At 38.4% G+C, this 23,564-nt stretch overlaps 3 protein-coding genes across 4 annotated transcripts; 1 reads left to right on the forward strand and 2 right to left on the reverse strand.

Annotated features, from left to right (window-relative positions):
• Positions 1-169: 169 nt before the first annotated feature.
• zufsp (zinc finger containing ubiquitin peptidase 1) lies at positions 170-6,981 on the reverse strand. Its single transcript, XM_065298334.2, has 12 exons — positions 6,865-6,981; positions 5,644-6,199; positions 5,461-5,562; positions 5,278-5,337; positions 4,910-5,017; positions 4,221-4,327; positions 3,897-4,065; positions 3,507-3,692; positions 3,232-3,394; positions 2,994-3,157; positions 2,570-2,790; positions 170-402 (listed from the first exon to the last, which is right to left on the reverse strand). The coding sequence occupies exons 2-12, from the start codon at positions 6,194-6,196 to the stop codon at positions 355-357; spliced, it is 1,881 nt and encodes a 626-aa protein (XP_065154406.1). The 5' UTR covers positions 6,197-6,199; positions 6,865-6,981; the 3' UTR covers positions 170-354.
• Positions 6,971-14,751, forward strand: kpna5 (karyopherin alpha 5 (importin alpha 6)). The gene is made up of 14 exons (XM_065298335.2): positions 6,971-7,083; positions 7,997-8,130; positions 8,253-8,354; positions 8,432-8,531; positions 8,610-8,704; positions 8,794-8,925; positions 9,010-9,098; positions 9,955-10,054; positions 10,203-10,366; positions 10,793-10,871; positions 11,311-11,436; positions 11,529-11,656; positions 11,804-11,982; positions 12,982-14,751. Exons 1-14 carry the CDS (start codon positions 7,080-7,082, stop codon positions 13,167-13,169), a joined length of 1,620 nt encoding a protein of 539 aa, XP_065154407.1. The 5' UTR covers positions 6,971-7,079; the 3' UTR covers positions 13,170-14,751.
• A 624-nt stretch (positions 14,752-15,375) lies between these two features.
• LOC135727488 (G-protein coupled receptor family C group 6 member A-like) lies at positions 15,376-21,949 on the reverse strand. 2 transcript variants are annotated; one of them, XM_073811717.1, is made up of 7 exons: positions 21,446-21,949; positions 20,289-20,443; positions 19,870-20,167; positions 19,045-19,800; positions 18,722-18,919; positions 18,283-18,406; positions 15,376-17,855 (listed from the first exon to the last, which is right to left on the reverse strand). In XM_073811717.1, exons 1-7 carry the CDS (start codon positions 21,455-21,457, stop codon positions 16,852-16,854), a joined length of 2,547 nt encoding a protein of 848 aa, XP_073667818.1. In that variant the 5' UTR covers positions 21,458-21,949; the 3' UTR covers positions 15,376-16,851. The 2 variants fall into 2 exon arrangements, with proteins under 2 accessions (XP_073667818.1, XP_065101390.2); XM_065245318.2 differs by lacking the exon at positions 21,446-21,949 and having other exon boundaries at positions 20,289-20,494.
• Between the last annotated feature and the right edge of the window lie 1,615 nt (positions 21,950-23,564).

Consider the following 23,564-nt stretch of genomic DNA (forward strand, 5'->3'; position numbering starts at 1 on the left):
CAACAGTACAAGAATGCATACCAGTCTCAATAGCTTGCGTCATACAAAACACTGCACTCTTGTAGTCAGCACAAAGAAACGAGGTTTTTATTTTAAAACCTCGAAAGCTAGAGGTATGTCATTGTGGGATATTTAGTAAACTCAGACCGAGAGTGAAGTAATTGTTTAAAGAAGACTTGTTATTCAGGTGTAAGTATAATAAAACACATTTATTATTTATCATGAACATTTGTACAAAATAAACAGTTTCACAGTTTGTTTCACAAGACTAGAAATTAAAACTAGCTGGGACTAGAAGATACAGTACAAGTACAATTGATGGACACATGCAGTCAGCAGATCTCCACAATGGCATCAGGGAATTTTCTCAGCACACAATGTTCTTGAATTAAGAATGCAGCTCTGTAAAAAACACACACACACACACACACACACACACACACACACACACACACACACACACACACACACACACACACACACACACACCTGATGATTAGCATTCAATAGTTTCACTGTCTAAACATAGCCCTTGCAAAAATATCTAGGCAAGTTCAACCTTCAAGTTATCACTGGCATCTGTACACACTTGTACATATTGGTGCATAGCCTTCATACAGCATTCAACAATATAATATAATATGAAGAACACAAGATACAACTAAATAAAAAAAAAAATTAGCAATAAAATAAAATAGCATTTTAAATGAGAGATAAAGAAAATAATTGACAGTACAATTGAGTAGTTTCAATTTCAACAAACCACCATCATTGTGATCAGAGTTTGCATTACATAAGCTCATTTGCATTTAAAAGGACACGCCCAAAAATGGCACATTTTTGCTCACACCTACAAAGTGGCTATTTTAACAAGCTTTAATTATTTATATGTGGGTATATGTTTTTTGAGGTAAACCTTAAAGTCGCCATGAAACGGAAGTACCAATTGCCTAATTTTCCCAGTGGTGATGTGTATCCGAGAAAAAAACGGCCTCTGAAATTAAATAAGGCAGGGCTGGATTTGAATTTGTCCATCGAGATCTAATTGGATCATTTGAAGTTGGGTCGTGTTGCTAATTGCTAATCACAGCGATATTCTCCCGGACCCCGCCCAGCGCCCACCTGCCATACATTATGACATGAAGTAAAGAGAGATCGTTTTAGGAGGGGAGGAGATTTGCATTTTTGATTAAAGATTATGAGGGCACATTAATTTAAAAAAATTAATGAAGCTCACAGATAAATCATTTGGAAAAAAAATACCACAATATTACAAAACAAATGACAGTTTTTTATTTTACTTTCATTGCGACTTTAACATATGTACTATGGGGCACCACGTCACCTTTGGCAAAAGTGACTGCGGTCACGCCCACTGAGTGGTAAAAAGTCTGTGCGACACCATTAGCATAGTGTGAAAAAGTCGTGATCAACTACGCTAACAGATTCAACAAAAATTAGGAGTGGTCTTTTTCCAGACTGCAAAAAACACTCAAAGGAGAAGTAAATCAGTAGCAGTAGCCATGTACAATTTTGGGATAAAAAATCCTATAAAAATACACCAATGAATACTCTTATTCTGTGTAATTGCAACGTTTCGTCAGTGAGCATTCATTAAAAAAAACATCCATTATGGTGAGCCTAGTGTTTTACAAAGGTGGGATGGTTTAATAGTGTTATGTCATGTGTCAGGCAAAGAAATGTCTGGCCAAATGCCAATGTCCACAGACTACTGGTTGTTTGGCAAGTTGTTAGAGTCACTGTTAAGGCCAACTAAACTCAATTTAATCTGATAAAAGTAAGTTTTACTGGGGTTTTTGCAGCAGCCGCTATGAAAACCAGCTATTTTGTTGAATGTTTTGCCACTCAACAGAACGAGCTCCGGCATGGTCAGGTGGAAAAGTGACGTTAATGCACACCGTTTTGTGGGGAAAAAAATGGAAGTGTTTGGAATGAATGGGGCTAGGCTAAATGCTAACACATTCACAACTCGATGTACAAAGATTTAGTGCACGCACTGAAAAAAGATAGGTATATATTAATTAGTCTAAGTTAAGAGAAGAACACAGTAAAATAATGAAAAACGGTGGTGTTTTCCTTTAAGCCCTGGGTATAGTTTTTTTTACACATATGCAGCGTTTAAAAAATCTGGTAAAGTATGCACACACTCTTCTGATGATGAAAATTGCGTCACGTGCACTGTATGCGTAAAAAAATTGACCTTACTTTGGCCTTTACTCAGTCAATATATATTTATTAAAGATATCAAGGTTATATTTAGATTATATTTTCAAATAATACTGTCTTTCTCATTCAAGGTATGTGGAAAAAACGCATTATGCAACAGCATAATATGTAATGAACTGTAGAAGTCAGAGAAGTTGTAGCATGCTTTGCATAGCTGTGATGGATGTAATGCGTAGTAAAACTACAAGAAATTTCATCATCTGCCCAAGTGCACATCAGTAAAAGTGCGCAAATAGGTGGTAGCCAAAACCCATTAGCAATGCGATGAATTCCAAGCGTAATCCAAGTTCAATCTAATCTTAAACATGTAGGTCTACATTACCTGTTTTTCTTCAGGTGTTAGCACTCCCTGCACAGCCACCACCTGATACTGTCTGTGTTTGAGGGCACCGGGAAATTTCCGCATACGGCGTACCATGCCAGACGCTGTATCCTGTGAAAGTAATCGCCTCATTTCCCCGGGTGCAAGCCCCGGATCAAAGAGCAGTAGGCACAGGGTGCCGTTCAATTTCTGTTCAACTCCCACTATGGAGCGACTGTGGCCTAATCAAAAATACAGAAAATCACATAGTTGAGCTATAGGAAAGTGAAGTCCCACTCAAACTCAAACATGAATGCATAAGTCACTTCGGATATATACATATATTTAATGTGTTTATGTTTAAATTACGTGTGAATTAGTTACTGTAAGTTGTACTGTAATGTTGATATACATTGATTTGTAATAACTCTTTTGCAATACCTACCGTGGTGCTGGAGGTATACAGGTGGTAATGACGTCTGCACTATCCTAGGCGGCAGTCTTGCACCCCTACTGGCAGAGTTTGAGAAATACCGTTTAATCCACTCAAATAGTCTGGGATGCGTGTCTCCAGGGCCAGTGGCCTTGTGAAAATCCACAATTCGGGCTCTGAAAGTTAGTTTAAGAAAAGTTTTAAACTTTAGTATTTATGTGTGTATCTGAGTAAGTTTATAGTTACATACTTGACACTAAGAGAGGTGAGAACTGCAAAGATTTCTGTAGCTCCTATCCAAGCTCGTGTCCCCTGCAGTCGATGATTGAAATGTGAAGCACCCTGAGGATCTGCGCCCTGGCTCCATGCCTCCTCGATCATGCCTTGCACCCTTGGAATACTGGGAACTTCAGCTATGTTGGGAAAATTAAGGACAAAATAAAGAATACATTGCATTCTAAGCGAAATAAAGCCATGCAAAATAGGATAAGGAGTCAGCGCAAATAATAAATGAAGCTTTTTTACCAGGTAAAACATTATATTGCTCCATCCTTTGTAGTGATGAAAGAAGCATTTGGAAGTTTCTGTAGCCACATCCCCATCCTTTATCCCCTTCTGAAGAGGAGTAGTGATCGGTCTCGGCACACAGCCACACATGAGCACAGTCAGAGACTTCTCTCTGGTAGTGTTTATACAGAGCCGTCATAAGTCCTAAAACAGAGGTCAAATCACTTTTAGCTGTTTTTGGCTTCATTGTTTAATAATACAAAATAAATAATAAAAAATATATTTAGGTTTTTCTATCTATTTATAAGTAGACAGATTTATTGTGTTCCACCAATAAATTAAATAACAGGATCAAAAATTACAATACAAACATTACTTATGCAATACAACGATTTATTCCCAAAGGACCTGATGTTTTGCTTCGGCCATCGTCCACCCCAGACGCCAGAGACTCCAGCATCTCCGCCCTCTTCCTGTGAAACTCTGCTGGAACCATTTGACCTCGAGACACAGACCTCTCCATATTTTTCTCCATCTGCTTACGATAACCACCACTGTTATCAAGACCAAACTGCCTCTGAAATATCACAGGAGCAATGCAAGGTATTTTGTATTGGGTCATTTTCAGTCATTATGGTTCCAATGTGCTTAACTCCAACAAAAAGACCTTTAATAAATTGCACAACAACATAAAAATGTTTTACACGAGTATTTTAGGTTGCTTTAGCTAACCTGGAGCTTCTTAAACTCCTCAGCTTCTCTCCTCGTTTCTGCCTCTTTCCATCTCTGCTCCTCCTCATCCTGAAGCTTCCTGGCCAGATTTAGATCACCATCATTTCCTGAACATTACAGTAAAGGCAGATGGTTTACAAAAACAGCAAATAAAATTACATTCTGATTCATACCGACGCATATGCATAAAATTAATAAAGAAAGTTTTAGAACTTATTTTAGACAAAGGTTCTTTAAAGGTACACTCCACTTTTTGTGAAAATATGCTCATTTTCCAGATACCCTAAAGTTTAACATTTGATTTTTACCGTTTTGGAATCCATTCAGCTGATCTCCGGGTCTGGTGGTACCACTTTTAGCATAGCTTAGCATAATCCATTGAATCTGATTAGACCATTAGCATCGCGCTCAAAAATGACCAAAGAGTTTCAGTATTTTTCCTATTTAAAACTTGACTTGATATTACGCAGTGTCCGAAAATAATTTCCTGCTATTGAAAGTTACCAATTATTTTTAAATAGAAAAAAATATTTAAACTATTTGGCTAATGGTCAATGGATTATGCTAAAATATGCTAAAAGTGGTATCGCCAGACCCAGAGATTGGCTACTCAATTGTTTTACTCCAGAGGAGCCTATTTTCAAAAAAAGCGGAGTGCCCCTTTACCCATTAAAACCTTGTACACATACCTGCTGCAGAGTTTGAGTCATATTGCATGTGTAGATCGACATGCTCCTGCAGTGAACTGCTGTCGAAACAGCTCAGAGAACACAGTGGACACACGTAACGTGCCGAATCTGTAGATCCAAATCATGCATATAGTGTTTAGTGTTCTCATTCACATCCTGAATGAAAATATCTGACAATGAACAAAGTAAAATGGATCGTTCACCCAAAAATCTAAATTCTGAAGTCATCATTTACTCACTTCCATGATGTTTAAAACCTGTATGACTCTTTCTTCTATAAAACAGGTATCAAACAACATAAAAATGTGAGTAATTGATGAAAGAATTTACTTTTTTGGATAAACAATCCATTTAACTAGTTAGTTTACCAAATCTACTGTTTCCGGTAGAACAACATTCTGTTGACGTTCCAACATCAGGAACAGCCCCTAAACAGGAAAAACCATAAAAGATGTCAATGTGATGAAAAATGCAAGTAGACTTGATCCAGTGGTACTGCTTGTGACAGAAAGTGCTTGTCAGTTTAAAATTTTGATTGTTCCATAACAAACCTTCAGCCACGTCTTGATCCTGAAGATGCGTCTCAACGTGCTCCTGCAGAATAAAGCAGTCACTGAAGACATGACTGCACATCGGACATGGAAACTGACCCTCTACAATGCACAAGGAAAACCAGATTAAGTATCTAAACAAAAACCTGTCACTTATTTTTTATGATCCTATGGAAAAGTCACCTTTATTAGGTGACGACAAGCGCATTTGCTTCGATTTGCGATGTCCTTGTTCTTTCTTACAGCTTTTTTCCTTATAGTTGCTGAGTGGTTGTGTACTTCTGCCCGGTTTAAACACACCACTCGCCGTGTCTGCTGCCGGCGGTGAACTTTTCCCTCTCGACAATGTTTTTTGAGAAAGAGTGGCCCCTGTATTTTGAGTAGCCATCTCATTGACCTGAGAGGGTGTCGAGTGGAAAGATAACTGAGGTAGGGGTTGAGAAACCTTGTGCATACGAGCATCCAAAGGATTTTTAGAAGTCCTTGTGGAGTTTATTTCACATTTGGGAAGGCCATTTAAGGTTCTTTGGCTACTGTCAGCCACAGTGGCAGTTATGACCTGGCAGTCGTCCTCTACGTGTGCTGTGTTAATGTGGAAGTTCAGTTCGTCATAAGAGACCCCTGACAGTGAGCAGAACGGGCAGGTCATCTCATTCTCAAGGTGACTGAGGAGGAGGTGTGTCCTCAGGTCTGCTTCAGACAGAAGTTCTTCACAGCAGATATCACACACAGGCATTGCCTAGACAAAACAAATGAAACAATGTACGATTTACTAATAATCCTACTGTATAGCTCGGTCGGTGTAGCAGAGCAAAAGGTAGTGGGTTCGAGCCCAGAGAACATGCATACTGATTAAATGTATAGCTTGAATGCACTGTATGTAGCTTGGATAAAAGCTTCTGCCAAAAACATGAATGAAAATTCTGATAATTTAATGGTTAGTTTAGGAATTGTATTCGTTTTAATAGAAGCTATAATCTACTGGTTAGTCTACTGGTAATGGGTTGGGACACTAGAACACAAATAATGCTAGAGAAAAAAGGCACAAAACTAACTACATAAAATAATTTTGCCAGGCTTTTTATAATTATAAACAGTTGATAGTAAACAATGGTTTTCTAATGGAAAACGCATCGTTTTGGGTGCATTCAAGAATGAATTTCAATCTGAAAGCAACATAACGATAATCATTAACGTCTAAATCTATTCTATCTGACCGTAGCTAACCTAAAAATTGTGTCGACGTTATGTTTCAATTTTACAAACAAATACTCATTGTGTGACAGCTAGTCAAATAGCCTAGATAAACAACACTGTATATGACAATTCAGACATTGCACCTGTCCACTAAACAACAATTAAATAGTAAAACTATCTTAAAATGTGTTATATTGTCTTACTTACTAATCTAAACAACGTTGACAGTACAAGTGAAGCAATCCTCCGTTTCACTTTCCTTTATTGTTATTGAAACAGGCCGCTCGTGCAAACCGGAAGCAACATGGGAAGTGACGTTTCTCACCGCTCGACGCCATATTGCTCTCAGCTGAAACTCGGGAGGGTTCTTGAGAGGAAATTTTAAACACACGGACAGCATTTCCATCTCCCATCTACGGCGAATGGGTGAGAGTTATTAAACATTTAAAACCCGAATATCAATTTTATTTAGGTGAAAGCAGTGCGTTCAAAGAGATTCGGGAATCATTTTGACGTCCAGTGATAACGTTAGCTAGCAGAACACGAGTAGCATGTTAGCACACAGGGGCTGATCAGTGGTAAAGTTAAGAACCTTGTAGGACTTGGTGTGATTACAGAAATTACTAACGTAGTTTTAGTGTCTCTTTGGTTTTATGCGATTGTCAGATAAACGTAAAGATTTTTGATTATATAAATAGCCAGCAGTTGTAAACAGGTGCTGATCTACTGGAGATTGTGAACACTAATAACATGAATATTTCGTTATAGAGTTAAATCGATGAACTATTGTGTTTAGAGTTGTGTTTGTTCACTTTGTAAGTTGTTTTTAATTGCAGTCGTCCCCCATCATACCACACGTACCTCAGTATGATGTTCGGATTAAAACATCACCGATTAATAAAGCTGTATTTGTGTACATCCAGCATAAAGTTAAGGATGTCTTTCAAATCTGTTTCTTTTAACATATAGGTTGTTTGTTTTATTTTAAGGCTTAAACTGTGGGGTTGATTGTAAATGATATTGTCAGGTATCTCGTAAAATTCACCAGCCTGTTGAAATGGACGATTTAGATATCAAGGGTGTGAGCAAATGAAGCTGAACAACAAGAACGTTAACCAAATAATTAAACAAGTTTAACACGGTTTCAGTTAGTGCTCTGTGATGTTGCCCAGGTAACTCAACAACTGTCAACTACAGTTGGTTTCAGATAACCATAGACGCCTCATGTCATCCCAAACGGTTTGATAAAAAACAAGTATGACCATATGAAATCTATAGAGATGATCATACATTGTGAGAAACTGCATTGACTGTGCTTTTTACTTTTACTGATCTAAAGACGCAATGGCGAGCCCAGGCAAAGAAAACTATCGAATGAAAAGCTACAAGAATAAAGCCCTGAACCCCCAAGAAATGCGGAGACGGAGAGAGGAAGAGGGCATACAGCTTCGCAAACAGAAGAGAGAGGAGCAGGTTTGCTATGATTGTTCCTCCTCTTAAAGCACATTAAGTGACTAGATGTAAAGTGCAATGGTATGTTGGTTGCTCATTGCTCAAAATGTTTACTTTATATAAAAGCTGTTTCTTTTCCTTAGCTGTTTAAAAAGAGGAACGTTTGTGTACCACCTGGTGATGAGTCCATGCTAGAATTCCCTATTCAGGACCCTGACATCAGCTCCACTGTACCTGTATCAGGTGTAAGTATTCCAGTCTGTTTAACACTAGATGAACAACAAAAAGCACATCTGGTAACATTACTTTTCAATCGATACAGGACGGAGTAATAACCCAAGATATGATTCAAATGATCTTTTCTGAGGATCCAGACCAGCAGTTATTAGCAACTCAAAGATTCAGAAAGCTACTATCTAAAGGTTTGTACCTTCCATTAAAAGAATTAAAAGCCATTGAAAGAATACCATAATAACATAATGTCCATTAACACCCATCAGAGCCCAATCCTCCCATTGATGAGGTCATCCACACACCTGGTGTTGTAAACAGATTTGTTGAATTTCTAAAAAGGAATGATAACTGCACCCTGCAGGTGAGCATGTCATATCAAATGCCTTATCAGAACCATGAATTGCGCACACTGTCTGATTTTGAGATGGTCTTGTTGCTTGTTTTAACCAGTTTGAAGCCGCCTGGGCCCTGACCAACATTGCATCGGGGACCTTTTTACACACCAAGGTGGTCATTGAGACCGGAGCTGTGCCTATGTTCATAGAGCTGCTCAACTCCGAGTATGAGGATGTTCAAGAGCAGGTGACTTAACAGATAATATAAGAGCTTATAGTTTAACCCAACAGCACATTAGTTTGATCTGATGTTTTATCGTTGTTATTACAGGCAGTATGGGCATTAGGGAATATTGCCGGGGATAATGCGGAGTGCAGAGACTACGTCCTCAACTGTGGCATCCTACCCTCTCTTCAGCAGTAAGTGTTTCATACCGATCCCAGCAATGTGATTGATTGACTGCTATGTTTGTTGCTTACATCTTAAACTAAAGGCTGTAATGTTTTTTAGTGTTAAGATAATTTTCATGTCCCAGCTTAATATGGAAAAAAGAAGCTATTAATAAGCCATTCATATTATGATTACCTGCCTAATGTTGGTTTTAGAGGTTTAAGGCAAGACTGTCCATATGTCTGAGCAATGCCAGAGGAGGGAGCACTTAAAGGGATAGTTCGGCCAAAAATGATATTAAATCCATGATTTACTCACCCCCAAGCTGTTTTTCAGACAAACAAATTTTCGGATATTTTATAAAATGTGTTAGATCTTTCAGTTGGTTAAATGTAATGTTACGGGGTCCACCCATAGTCCTCGACCTTCAAGTCCAAAAAAAGTGCGTCCATCCATCACAAATTAAATCCAAACGGCTCCAGGATGATAAACAAAGGTCTTCTGAGGGTAATCCGAGTGGTGTTGTTGTAGAATATCCATATTTAAAACTTTATTAACGAAAATAAATACCTTCCGGTAGCGCCGCCATCTTAGTCGCGTCCGCATTCAGGATGAGGGCTTACGCAGCCTACGGAGACTACTCTGCTGCTGCTCACTTGAAGGTCGTGGACTATGGGTGTATAAAATATCCGAAAATGTGTTTGTCTGAAAAACGATGGACATATGCAACTCGGACAGCTTGGGGGTGAGTAAATCATGGGTTTAATATAATTTTTGGCCGAACTATCCCTTTAAGGACATTTATTAGGACCTTTAAACCTGCAAGATGGCCATCTAGTGGTCAGATTTCATAGCAACTGTTACACTACCTTCATCTTTCTTTAGGTTGCTTGGGAAATCAAATCGGCTCACCACTACCCGGAACGCAGTGTGGGCGCTGTCCAACTTGTGCAGAGGGAAAAATCCCCCTCCAGACTTTGCAAAGGTGAGTGAAACCTGTTCAAGATAAACTACATTTCATACATTTCTAAAAATACTTGGTCATCTGATTTGAATGATAATCATAAACTTGATCTCTCTGTGCTTTTTCCATATAAACCTCACATACTTAAGCAGTTTGTTGTTCCTTACAGGTGTCGCCCTGTTTGAGTGTGCTATCCAGATTGCTCTTCAGCAGTGATCCTGATGTTCTCGCAGATGCTTGCTGGGCACTTTCATACCTGTCGGATGGACCCAACGATAAAATCCAGACAGTCATTGACTCCGGCGTATGCCGCAGGCTGGTTGAACTGCTCATGTGAGGGCCACGCATATTAACACAAAGTTCTAGCCTGTTAATTATATCAGGAAATTTCACATCACATTATGTGGTTGCATAACTTGAATGAATGGCTGAAAGTTTGCAGATGCCTTTTCATGCAAACCGGTTTGGCTAGGCCTCTTCATTCCAGTGAAGACCATTATTATTCAAATAACACACGACAGTTGTATACTTTAAGTTATTATTCCTGGTTAATGCAAATTTTAATGGACATAATATCAAAAGAAGCAAGTGGCAAAATATTTAAAAGGTCAAACACAAAAGATACAAGTTTATATTTTTAACATCAACTGTTTTCTCCCTTTTTCTTTCACAATTTACTGCTTTAAGCAAGTCACTGTTTGGCTTAAGTAACAGTTTGAGACATGTATGTAACTGTTAATGTGTGTTGTCTGTTCACAGGCACAGTGATTACAAGGTTGTGTCCCCTGCACTAAGAGCAGTGGGCAATATTGTAACAGGAGATGATATTCAGACCCAGGTACAGTAGTTATCTTCTTTCACTCTTATTTGTCTTTCTTTTTTCTTTTTAATTTAATGAGTTAGAGAGTCAGACTTGTAACCCAAAGGCCTCTGGTTCGAGTCTCACGTCTAGCAGGTTGTAACAGAGGTGCTCTTGTGAAGTACATTTTCCCCCCACTGATCTGGGTGTGTGTGTCTTTGTGTTCCCGACGTGTGTGTGTGTGTGTGTGTGTTCACTACTCCCTGGGATGGGTTAAAATGCAGAGTGCACATTTTGAGTATGAGCTACCATACTTGATAGTCACATCACTTTACTAAACCTGGCATTGAGATCTGTTTTGGGCAGTCTGATTGCCAACAGACTTCGCTAATCTCTGTCCAAAATGTTTTGGATCAGGTTTGGAGATCTTAATACTGCGTATAAATAATTTTCTGATCGCTTTTGTGTCTTACATCAGGTGATACTTAACTGCTCCGCTCTGCCCTGCCTGCTTCACTTACTCAGCAGTCCAAAGGAGTCCATCAGAAAAGAAGCCTGCTGGACCGTATCCAATATTACAGCTGGGAATCGAGCGCAAATCCAGGTTACAGCAGCCAGATGCTTACACGTGTGGAACATGAGATCATTCGCCAGATTGTCAGATGGCTTATTATTATTGTATTATCTCTGTTGCAGGCAGTAATTGATGCTAACATATTCCCACTGCTAATCGAGATTTTGCAAAAGGCAGAATTCCGAACCAGGAAGGAGGCAGCTTGGGCAATTACGAACGCCACCTCTGGAGGCACACCAGAGCAGATCAGGTGAACTGATTTTGAATAGTTATCCATATGTTTATGTTAGTGTGCATAAGTAATGTGTGATTATATTTAATATGGATTTTGGATAGACTAGCTACATCATGCACTGGTTTGTAAGACCAAAGATTAAATAAGCATGCTTATACACAGGTACTTGGTATCCCTGAACACGATAAAGCCCATGTGTGACTTGCTGACGGTGATGGACTCCAAGATTGTGCAGGTGGCTTTGAACGGCCTGGAGAACATTCTCAGACTAGGAGAACAAGAGTCCAAACAGAACGGAAGTGGGATCAACCCATACTGTGCCCTTATTGAAGAAGCTTATGGTAGGCATCAACCTAACTAGGGCTGCACGATTTGGGTAATTTTTCCCATTGCGGTTATTGATGCTAAAATTGCGATGTGCGATTGCGATTATACTAAATGGTATCATGAGTCAACTTGATGGGTTTTAAAGAAAATCCACACACAGTTTAGCTAAAATTTGTATTTGTAAAACTAGAATTTTTTTCGTATTGCCACGTGATGTAGCAACTGCTCAGTGTCAGTAATCCTAAATCCAAAATACCGCCATACAACAGACATAGAGTTTTTTTTAGCTAGCAGATCACTGTCAACCTCCTCTGCATCCATCTTCGCTCTGGTATAAGTGACGAAGCACACCACACACGTGCATGCCACATGTCACGTACACTGCCTTTTTTGTTCATTTTTCTTTCTTTTTTTTTAAACAGCAAGGAAAATCATCAAACTGTTATCAGAAAGTTTGTGTTATTTATTTAATATAATTGCAACATTTTGCTGTCATATAATTGCACAGGCTGACATCGCGATTGCGATTGCGATGCGATTAATTGTGCAGCACTAAACCTAACTTTATACTAACATTATACATTTGTGTTTGTGTGTGGTTAAAAAATTATCTATGAAGCAGTGATTGATATTTTTAGCTGATTTTAGATTTGGATCCTACATTTTCACATTAGTCAGGTTTTCCTGCCAACTGCACTTATAGGACCTCCACAAGATGGCAGTAGAGGTTACGTTAAGCAACACTCGCACCACTGTTTTGTTTGTTTGACTATGGGTGGTATTAATAATAAAAACAAACAATATTTGACAGTTTTTTCCAAAGGCAAGGCCCTTTATTTTGGTGAAGGCAATGCAACAGCACACTGTGACATAATACAGGTTTTTGATCCGCTTGTGTCCCGTTTTTATTCCATTTACACAAAGTGAGGTCCATAAAAATATTTATGAAACGGTATTGGGATGAATTGGAAAACTTTATAAATGTGTGACTGACTGTTAATGTCCCTCTCCAGGTTTGGACAAGATTGAGTTCTTGCAGAGCCACGAGAACCAGGAGATTTACCAGAAAGCCTTTGACCTGATCGAGCACTACTTTGGGGTGGAGGAGGAAGATGCCAGCATCGCTCCGCAAGTGGATCAGAACCAGGGGCAGTACATTTTCCAGCAGCCTGAGGCACCAATGGAGGGTTTCCAGCTCTAACCCTTATCCTGTGCTGCTGGCCAAGCTTTCAGGCCTTGTTTTCTCCATCCATCCTGCCTGGAGTCTCCCCCTCCTCTCTGTAGCGCAGGTTTTACTCCAGAAACAGAGCACCTTATAGCTGCTCTCACCAGAAATGATGCCGACCCCATGCAATAAATCTTCCATTTACAACCTGCCCATCTTCCAAGCTCCCTTGTTGTGTGAGAGGGTATGAAGCGGAGAATGGCAAAGTTTAAAAACCCTCCAGCTTTTATTGTTCTTCTTGTTGTTAATATTATTAGACATTGGCACTGGTGTTCTGTTAGGTAAACTTTACTCCATGTCCCTTCAGAAATGTGAAGCTACCTCGTCAATCGGCAATCGTGTGGGACAAGCGCCTAGCCTTCAGCTCTGACATTTCTCTTCTCGTGTGGAGTATACATGCTTCTATGCAAATGGATATGTGTGGCATAAACCACAAGGGTCTGATGTGGTGTTTGGCGAGACATAGAATGTATTTGGATTGATATGACTGCGTGCCATCACACCTACTGCTTATTCCATGTTTGTTAACAAACAAGCATGTATCCTGAGGGCACGCCATGCCTCTAGTACACTATTTATTTTCATGTGACATTTACTTGAATAGCCGGGCTTCTGATACAGAAGATACAGAAGTGTATTTATTGTGCTGTTTAAAGTAACCGGTCTGCAGGGTCCGGCTGTTCAGAAACCAGCGTGCAGATCATTGCCCTGTCACCCGCTTTGCTGATGCTGTTAAAGCGTCCCTGAAAACGTTGCATGCAGTTATTTAAGTGTGGTCACATGATCACCAAGATTACATAAGCATATCATTGAAAAGTATTTTGTTACATTGGGTTGTTTCTGATCTCACCAAAACATGTTTGTTTTGCCACTGGTTTTAATTTTGATTTATTTAATGTTTGACATTATAGAAAATGCTCAGATTAAATAGTAGTGTGTATATTATATATACATTCAAGACACAAGGAAATGTTTTTGGATGAGGGATTTGATGTCTTGTGAAAAATACTTTTCAAATAGTGGGGGAGCTGCGTTATGTTGTTAAATGTAAGCTTTTCCTAATATGGCCCCTACTTACATTTCTTTTTGTCTAACTCTCGTTTATTTCTTTTCCTTTTTAACCATCTCAATTGAATTTACGTGCAAGGAATTTACTTCTGTAATATAAACCTGTACGTCAGATAATTGCATCTGAATTTGTAGCGATTTCCTCGTTTCACCCATACCTGTAATTGTTTTCTGTTGATCCAGATAAATACGAATTATAACAATGGAAAGTCCATATATTTACAAAACATTGAGAATGTAAAATGAAACTTTATTAAGCACATTCAATTGTGTATAGTTTTGTAATATTGCTCATGTTTGTACAATGTTTTCTAAGTTTGGGTTGCTTTTTCGCATTAGAAGAAAAAATACATTTGTGTTAAGTTATCATTGGTACAAATTTACAGTATAGAGGAGGTCATTGCTTTCCTCAAGGACAAATGTTGATATTGTGTGAAGCTGTGTAGAAAAAAAACAGGCAAATAAAATGTTCTGTTACACATTCAGATAACAGGTGTACTGTGATGAAAATGTGGTTTGTCTCTTATTTCTCTTCTTGACGTAAACCTCAATGACATTATTTTTAACCATTAGTGGTGGTTCAAGGGCAGACGTCAAACTTTGCTGTTTTCATTAATGTCATCTGATTCATCTCCTGGTGGGGTTGCAATTAAGTGTGACTGTCTCGACAAAGATAAGAGTCGTGCCATAACAAACGAAGTCTTTTTAAATCCACATCAGCTATGAATAATTTGTAATTGTCTAAACCGCCAACTATCCTGTCTGGGAAGTTGTGATTATTGAAGAAAAAATTATTTTATTTTTAAACAGTTTAAAGCATAACAATAAATGGATCGTACCGAAAAATTATTTTTAACTTTACATTTTTGTGTGAACTATCCCTTAATTAAAAATTTTTTTATTAAATATTTAAAACTGTGTGCGATACATTTTTCATAAATTATATTCTTGTAACTCTTGTACTCCTTTATTGTACATTCTTTAATATAAAAAGTTAATATGACAAAATCTGATAATCAGATATACATTATTGACTGATATTTAAAACCTAATATTTAGTCATATATTCTTAATCTCATATTTATGTAAACAATGAAGAAAATTCAAAACTGCAATTGTATCCTCAGTTGTTGAACTTCACATTGTGCATAACCATCTTGGTTTAGCTTCTGTGACCTTCTTTGATGAACTTCAAGGAATTGTATGTTTGCAGAACATCTCAAATATGTCTCTACAAATTTTTAACTATGGGATTGACAACTAACAACATCAGTTGACAGTCAACAAATAGTTGCAAATCTACACATGCATATATTTTAGTGTAACATTACATAACATTATATCAGGGCAAACAGTCGCTCCACATAAAAACGTTGTTGTTTTTCAGTGCTGTTTGCCAAATAATTGACTACAGTGTGAGAGACAGTAGCGCAACTCTCTATAGTCAAGACATGGAAATTATAAACTTTTCCTATTTAAATTTGCATGTCAATCCGCAAATCAAATTACATGCCAGCCGAACCGTGAGTAGTGACTCGTCACCACACGGAACAACTGCAAGTGCAATGCTTTTTATTTTCCGAACGCAGTCCACACGAACACTTTAAAATGTGCACATTTAATACAGACGTTATCCTACATTTAATATAGATTGGCACACTCATTTAAGATGCCAATCAACATAAAAATTCAGGCTACGCCACTGTTATAGTCTTTCAAATTCCCAAAAATTTACGAGATGTAAAGGAAAATGGTCACATTTCTAATAAGAAAAAGCATAATATGCAACCAATGGCAAATTATGACAAACAGGGAAGATTAATTTATTAGTTGCTCCCTTAGGCTATATCTTTCTGTATCCTATTCTGAAGAAACACATTATATGCAGGCATGTTTGTTTGTAAATCTTGATATTTTCAAAAAAAAAAAAAAACTTTCAAATGCTGCTGCAACCTGAATGGGGCCATTCGGTGGCTCAGGTGTTACCCGCCCATATGATCCTGAACTCACAAAGGAAAGAGGAATCAGAGGTCTAAGAGGAAACATAATATTTTCTTTGTTGTAGATTTTTCTGTTGAACTTTATATATGTTAGTGAACTAATTTTTTATTCCTGACTGCCAGTACAAGAAATATTTTAAAAACGTCTAGTGAGTAAAATTACTTTTCTCTTTTGATCTAAAGACGATATAAAGAGATGCACTCTGTTTACTATTTACACATTTGTAAACATTACTCTGTAATAAACTATATTATACTCATTTTTGTGATATGCTGTTTACTAAATCTTCGTACATAATGTAAAGAACATTCTGAGAAAATATATCTTTAATATTGACTGAGTAAAGCTATGTCAAAGATTGAAAGGTGAAATCTGATGGATATCTAATCTCATATTGGCTTATGAGACTTTAGCCTGGATTTCACATGCAGGGTAAGAATTATTTAAATTAATACAGCTTCAAAAACTTCATTGTGAGTTCATAGTCTTTTTTTGATCTAAAGATGCCAATATCTCATATCTTAAATCTGATGGTGGACCGCCAATCTTTAATTTCTGGCCTTGTATACATTTAAGTCACTGTTTGTTTTTATTTTTGTGCAGAAACATTAGGTGCATTCTCAGCAGCTACAAGATGAGGATTAGATATGGTATAGACTGATTCACTCAAACCCTTTATGTTCTTAACACTTCTGGTACAATATTCATTAATGTTCTTTAGAAAAGCATCTCTGGTATTGTGCTCTTTTTTAAAAATGATTATGTAACATTTCGGCAAGAAGTGGCAGCACAATATTCCATAGTTGGATATAAGAATAACCACCATCTCCACAGCTGGTAAGTATTTGCCACTTGTGGTAATGTGCACAGGTATAAAAATAACACAGGCCATGAGATAAATGAGCATACCGAACGTAATGAACTTTGCTTCGTTGTATTTCTGCGGAAGTTTCCTGCCTTTGTAAGCGAAACTGAAACACACTAGTGCCAATAAAATGATGTATGCCAGCATGACCCCAAATGCCACGTTTGAGCCCTCGTTACACTTTATCAGAATGACTTTGGGGTTAGGCACCTTGTCTTTATAAGGGCTGTGCAAGATCAGCCAAACGGTGCAAATGATGACCTGCACCCCCGTGCAGATGCATATGATCATGTATGGCTTGTAAAGCCTGGTCAGATGCTCCTTTAACTCCAAGTTCATCTGAAAAGCCAGAAGGATCTTCAAAGACTTGACCAAAATGCATGAGACACAGAGCGTGAAACTCAGGCCGAAGACCACCTGCCTCACCTTACACGTCATGTTGCACGGTTCACCCACAAAGAAGACAACGCTGACGAAACTTCCCAGTAGGGAAACAAGGATTAGATGACAGAGAGGTCCACCTGCTGCCTTTACCACAGGAGAGTTCCTCTGATAGATGAAGAGTGCAGAGATCAAGAAGAGGAAGAGGACGCCCAAAGCAGCCAAGGTCAAGAGCACTATAGCTAACCCATTATTCCACTCAAAGTACTCATAAGTCTTGGGGTAACATTTGAAGCTCCCAGAGTCTGACCACTCGTCTGTTTCACATGAGTAGCACTGGACCATATCTGAAATGCAATAGTGAAGCATTTATTCATATGTTAAGATAATGTTCTGATTGCATTTCAATGTTAAGCCTATTTTGAGTCTTAGTGCCATATTTACACTGTAAAGTCGTATTAAGGTGTATTTATTTATACAGACTGTTTAAAGCTGGTATAGATGCATTTAAACAACAATTACAATAGCATACATGTGACCCTGCACTCTAAAAAATGACTGGGTTATTTTTAACCCATGCTGGGTAAATATTGGATGGAACACATGCTGGGTCAAAAAATGCCATGTTGGGTTGTTGTTATGCAACCATAGGTTATAATAATAACCCAGCATTGGGTCAATTTTAACCCAGCATGTGTTCTGTCCAATATTACAAGTCAAAATAATTATGTCATTGGCCAAAGATATCATTTGTGTGGGCAGCAAGGAACTTGCCTGTGTTGTTGGAGTAATAGTTTTCTGAGCAATTGATGCATTCGTAACAACAAGTGTGCTGCCCTTCGGCTGTCTTCTTAAACTCCCCTGGCTGACAGCTGTTTGAGCATTTTGATATCACATTCTGAAAAGAAAAACAGTTATTAAGATACTACAATATATAAAACTATGGGGCGGCTTCCTTGATAGACTAGTCCTAGACTAAAACAAATGTAAGGGTTGTCCAAACTGAAAACAACTTGGACTGACATATCTTAAAACACATAAGTGCTCTTTGTTTTGCCTCAAAATGCACAAATGTTTTTAGTAAGGTATGTTTGTTAAATTTAGTTATATTTCCTAATTAAACTAAGGCTTAGTCCTGGCTTAAGCTAATCCCTGTCTGGGAAACCACCCCTAAAATTATCATTATTAGTAGTATATGATACATACATATCACCTTAAAAACACTTAGATTCTGGCGTATATAGGTGAAATTGCCAGTGATTATATCGTATTCAGCAATTTTGACAGTTTTATTCAATTCATCTTCTTGCCATAAGATGACATCATATCCCAAATCAATGTCGCCGCTTGTACTGAACTTGTAATTTGCCCCCTCCATCTCAATAGTGATGTTTTTCATCTGTTCAAGGAGCTGAAACAAAAAAAACCATTTGTGACATGTTTATACATGTTTTTATTTATTTATTTAAAAAAAAAAAAAAATTAATCTTTGAAAATAATTTAAGTTTTAAACTGGCTAATGGTGTGGGGAAGTACCTGCCATGGATAGATTTTTGTTGAATTCTTGCATTGGCGTTTCCCACATAGTTCAGCCACAGCTTTTGCAACAACACAGACAGCCAGCTGAATGCTAAAGACCATCTCCGGATAAGTATTTTTTAGGAGTTTCTGTACCGCCACTGTAATATTTCCTACATCCGAATTTTCTAAAAACTCCTTCAGAAATGAATTCAGATTTTCTTCATCCTCAAACTGTAAATCCTTAAGGAACTGTTTGAACGATGTTACATTCCCACTCTTGAAGGTAAACCCAAGTACATCTCCAATATCTGTGAGATTCACTTCTTCAAGAATATTTGTAGCAGTCGACCAATTATCGCTGGCCACCCACACCCTCCTATCAAAAACTTTACCATACAAACCCTTGAATAAGTCTTTCATTTGAGAAGATTTAGCAAAGGAGACCACCACTTTAACTTTAGGGTTATTGACAATGGTGTTCACCATCTGGTTGATCGAGGTGTTAAGTTTTTGTTTATCCGTAAGTGAGTCGGGTAGGATTTGCTTGAAGGCAACGCAAATTCCCTCCTGTGCGGCCTGGGCAACAAAGCTTTCCATAGCAGAATGCCCGTAGTCTCCGTCTGTAGTAATAATTCCAACCCAGTTCCATTTCCTGTCCTTTAACAGTTTGACCATGGCCCTGGTCTGGTGCTCATCACTGGGGACAGTCCTCATGAAAGCAGGAAAACGAATTTTGTCACTCAGAATGATGGCCGTCGATGAGGAACTAATCTGCAACAGGTACACAGATGAGAACTGAACACACTGTATCGTATTACCTCATATTACAAAAGATCTTACCTGTGGAATTAGTAGAAGGTTAAGTTCCCTGGCAATTGCAATGGAGATTTCAGAGGAAGAGGCCCCAATTATTGCCATGGTGGGTTTGGCATCTAGAGAAGAGTTTGGCGCTACATCACAGGCTGAGGATGACCGTGTAAAATCCTGGATGGCCCAAAGTGCAGTGGTAACATCATAACATGTGTCTTGAATGCGGTATCCAAGAGTAATGTTCAAATCAGTCAGCATAGGGGATCTGTTTGCCACTTCCACAGCATGAATCATAGCTAGGGCCCGAGTTAGACCTCTTGTGTAAAATCTAAAGAGAAACAAAATTGTGCGGAGGTGACTCGACCTGGATCCTTCAGAATTTATTTTACAGGAATCACAGGGTACCTCACGATAGCTTTTTGGCTGAATCCTATACAGTGAGCACTCACCCGCTGCAGTTAGAACGCTGGGGTGGTGAGATGCTGTATAAGTTCATGTTGTCCTTCACCGCCTCATGGATGGGAAAAAGCCCTCCGATGATGATGTCTCCTGGAGCCGTGAATTCCGGAAGGCTGGGTTTTGTCAGAGAGGCATCTGTCACTTCCTTCAGCCAAGAGAACATTAGAAAGAGATTCATCAAAACCAAATAAGACATCATTGCTTTGGCTGTTACAACCAGAGTTCACCTGTTTGACTGACAGGTTCTTTCACACATCTTTGTTTATAATGCACAAACGGCTTCCTTCATGCAAGCTGGAATGAAAAAAACCTAAACATAGACACAATACCTCCCACAACTTTTCCAAGTCCCATCCCTTTAACCATCTAAAGTAGGTGTTTCCTGGAAACCAGGTGAATTTAAACCAATGCTAACAATTGTCTTAACAAAAGAAAATGGCAGCATTGTTGGGCTGTGCCCACCACTGAGATCCCTGTGGTGTGTAATAACAGTCATGAAAAAACTGCCTTATAGGCCTAACTGCATACTATACAATGCATATCTCTATCTGGCTGCTTCAATCAGCAGTCTAAAAGCGCACTTTAAAGTCAAAATGATGCGATGGCCAATCAAATCATATCCAGCTTTATGATACAACATTTTCTGCCCACATCTCAGCATGTCTCAGCATGCCATCCCACTCATCTGGATGAAGGATCACCATCTGCAGCTATTTAATTTTTTTAATAATTTGTTACATTAAGCGCTTTTCTGCAGCACTCAAAGCGCTTTGCAAATGAAAGGGGGGATTCTTCTAAACCACCACCACCTGGATGATGCGACGGCAGCCACATTGCACCAAAACACCCACCACACACCAGCTTATTAGTGGAGAGGAGACAGAGTGATATAGCCAATTGGTTTACAAGGGGATGATTAGTAGGCCAATGGGCAAGTTTGGCCAGGATACATCCCTACTCTTTTTCGAAAGACATCCTGGGATATTTAACAACCACTGGGAGTCAGGACCTTGGTTTAACGTCTCATCTGAAGGAAGGTGCTTTATGACAGTATAGTGTCCCCATCACTATGTGGCTGCTGACCATATCACCATTACCCCATTGGCTAAACCTGGCAAAGAGAGAACAGCTTGTAATATTGACTTACCCTAAGATTCATCACAACCTTTTCATTCAACTAGGTTTTTCAACCATTATGCCTTCCAGGACAGCCAGAAACCTGTAAGTGGTAATGGATGATCAACTTTGCTTCATGGACAATGTTGCACCACCACCCGCACCTGTAGATTCATCCTTTACACTAGGACAATTAGACCTTTCCTATCTGAGCCTGCTACACCAGTCCTACCCTGCTGAAAAAAACAGCATACCAGCAAGACCAGCATATGTTGTGTTTTGGTGCTGGTTTGCTAGTGAACACCAGCTAAACCAGCATCAAACCAGCATCAGCACCAGCATTAGCACCAGCTAAACCAGCAACAAACCAGCATTAGCACCAGCTAAACCAGCATTAGCACCAGCATCCCATGCTGGTCATACCAGCATATGTTGTGTTTTGGTGCTGGTATGCTATGACCACCAGCTAAACCAGCATAGACCAGCATAATTCCCATGCTGGTCCATGCTGGTTTGATGCTGGTTTTTTCAGCAGGGTTATCCAGGCTCTTGTCCTGTCTAGACTTAAAAAATTGCTATGTGTTATTGGCCGGACTCTCAGCCTGCACAACCAAACATCTACAGATGATACAGAATGTTGCTGCAGGAATGGTCTTTAATGAGCTGAAGAGGGCGCACGTCACTCTTCTCTTTGTCTGGTTGCACTGGACTCCCATAGCAGCTTGCATCAAATTCAAATCTCTGCTCCTGGCCATTAAACCACCACTGGGTTAGCAATTATTGTATACAAAGCTCCCTCTTTCCACCTCCTCTGCCAGATCTTTCAGTGCCATCTTTAGATCACAGCCGGTGGTGCCCAGCAACTTCAGAAACCTTTGGATAGATGCTCTGATGTAAACAATCTCCACTGGGAAGGTATGAGCCCTCCATTCAGCTTGAAGGCACACAGCTGCCACTTCTGTATACTTCTCTTTATCCACTCATATGCAGACTCCATCCCTTCTTCTCATGTATAGTCAATTCAACCAATAGCACTGTCTTAGTAGGGGTGGACCAGAAGACGATGTCAGGCCGTAAGGAGGTATTGGGATCTCAATCTGGAACTTCAGCTGATAACTGAGATCAGCTACCATGCTCCACTAAAATTTACTTCCCTCACTCCCCATCTAACTAAAAACATGAGAAAAATTAGTTTTATGCAAGGTAAAATAGCTGTTTAGTGCCATCGAGCGACTCAAAAGTAGGTAGAAACAATAAATACTAATAGATGGTTTAGGCCCACCCTTACGAAAAAGAAGTTTATTGAAGTGTGCTATAAGTATACTTCTTTTAAACTTAAAATAAGAAAGTATAGTTTCAGTTTACTTTTTATGTACTTCTCTAAAATGTACTTTAGGTACTTCTCAGAAATATACTTAAATTGTACTAAAGTATACTTGACCTATACTGACCGAAATGTCTAAGTATATTTGGCCTATACTTGTTTACTGACATATACTTAAAAGTATAAAGTAAAAATGCAACAACGAAAGCTACATCAAGAAAGCTGCAAAAAGCCATATGAATAGCCCTGGTGAAAAATAAATATACTTTATTGTATTTCAAGTATATTTAAATTTGCAATAGTACATTACAAATATACTTAGAAAGAAATGTTTGAATATATTGAAAGTATGCTTACAACATATTTGCTTACAATTAAACTTTTAACATATTTCAAAATTATTATAATTTAGTATATTTTCTAAAAGTATAATTTAAAAAATATACTTGGAGTTAAAGTTCTGTGCAATTTTTAAAGTATACTAATTTGAACTTATTTTAAAGTTTATTTTAGGTATACTTTATCTGTTAAAGTTATCATTATAATAATGCACTGACAGCATATTTATAAAATACATTATTTAGCATCCTTTAGAAACAGTTTATTTTAAGTAAATTTTGAAAGTATATGTAGTGTACAAATGTATATTATCTTTATGGAGAATCTTTAGTGTTAGTAAACTAGTAAGTTATTAATTTTGTGCTATAGGTATGCTTGCAAGTATTCTTTTACTATACTTTTAGTTAACTAGTGTACTCATACTGAAAGTGTACATGCAAGTGTTTTATTAGTGTACTCTTAGTAAACTAGTAAGTTACTAATTGTG

The sequence above is a fragment of the Paramisgurnus dabryanus genome, chromosome 13, assembly GCF_030506205.2.
Source record: "Paramisgurnus dabryanus chromosome 13, PD_genome_1.1, whole genome shotgun sequence".
NCBI classification, from domain to species: Eukaryota; Metazoa; Chordata; class Actinopteri; order Cypriniformes; family Cobitidae; genus Paramisgurnus; species Paramisgurnus dabryanus.

Coding starts and splice junctions, on each gene's coding strand:
- zufsp (XM_065298334.2), bottom strand. CDS start 6,196: ATGCCTGTGTGTGATATCTGCTGTGAAGAACTTCTGTCTGAAGCAGAC. Junction 5,563..5,643: donor CTTGTCGTCACCTAATAAAG/GTGACTTTTCCA, acceptor TGTGCATTGTAG/AGGGTCAGTTTCCATGTCCG. Junction 5,338..5,460: donor GGATCAAGACGTGGCTGAAG/GTTTGTTATGGA, acceptor TTTCCTGTTTAG/GGGCTGTTCCTGATGTTGGA.
- kpna5 (XM_065298335.2), top strand. Junction 8,926..9,009: donor ATGAGGATGTTCAAGAGCAG/GTGACTTAACAG, acceptor TTGTTATTACAG/GCAGTATGGGCATTAGGGAA. Junction 11,437..11,528: donor GGAATCGAGCGCAAATCCAG/GTTACAGCAGCC, acceptor TCTCTGTTGCAG/GCAGTAATTGATGCTAACAT.
- LOC135727488 (XM_065245318.2), bottom strand. CDS start 20,494: ATGTCTTATTTGGTTTTGATGAATCTCTTTCTAATGTTCTCTTGGCTG. Junction 18,407..18,721: donor AGAATCTAAGTGTTTTTAAG/GTGATATGTATG, acceptor TTTTCTTTTCAG/AATGTGATATCAAAATGCTC. Junction 17,856..18,282: donor CTATTACTCCAACAACACAG/GCAAGTTCCTTG, acceptor ATTGCATTTCAG/ATATGGTCCAGTGCTACTCA.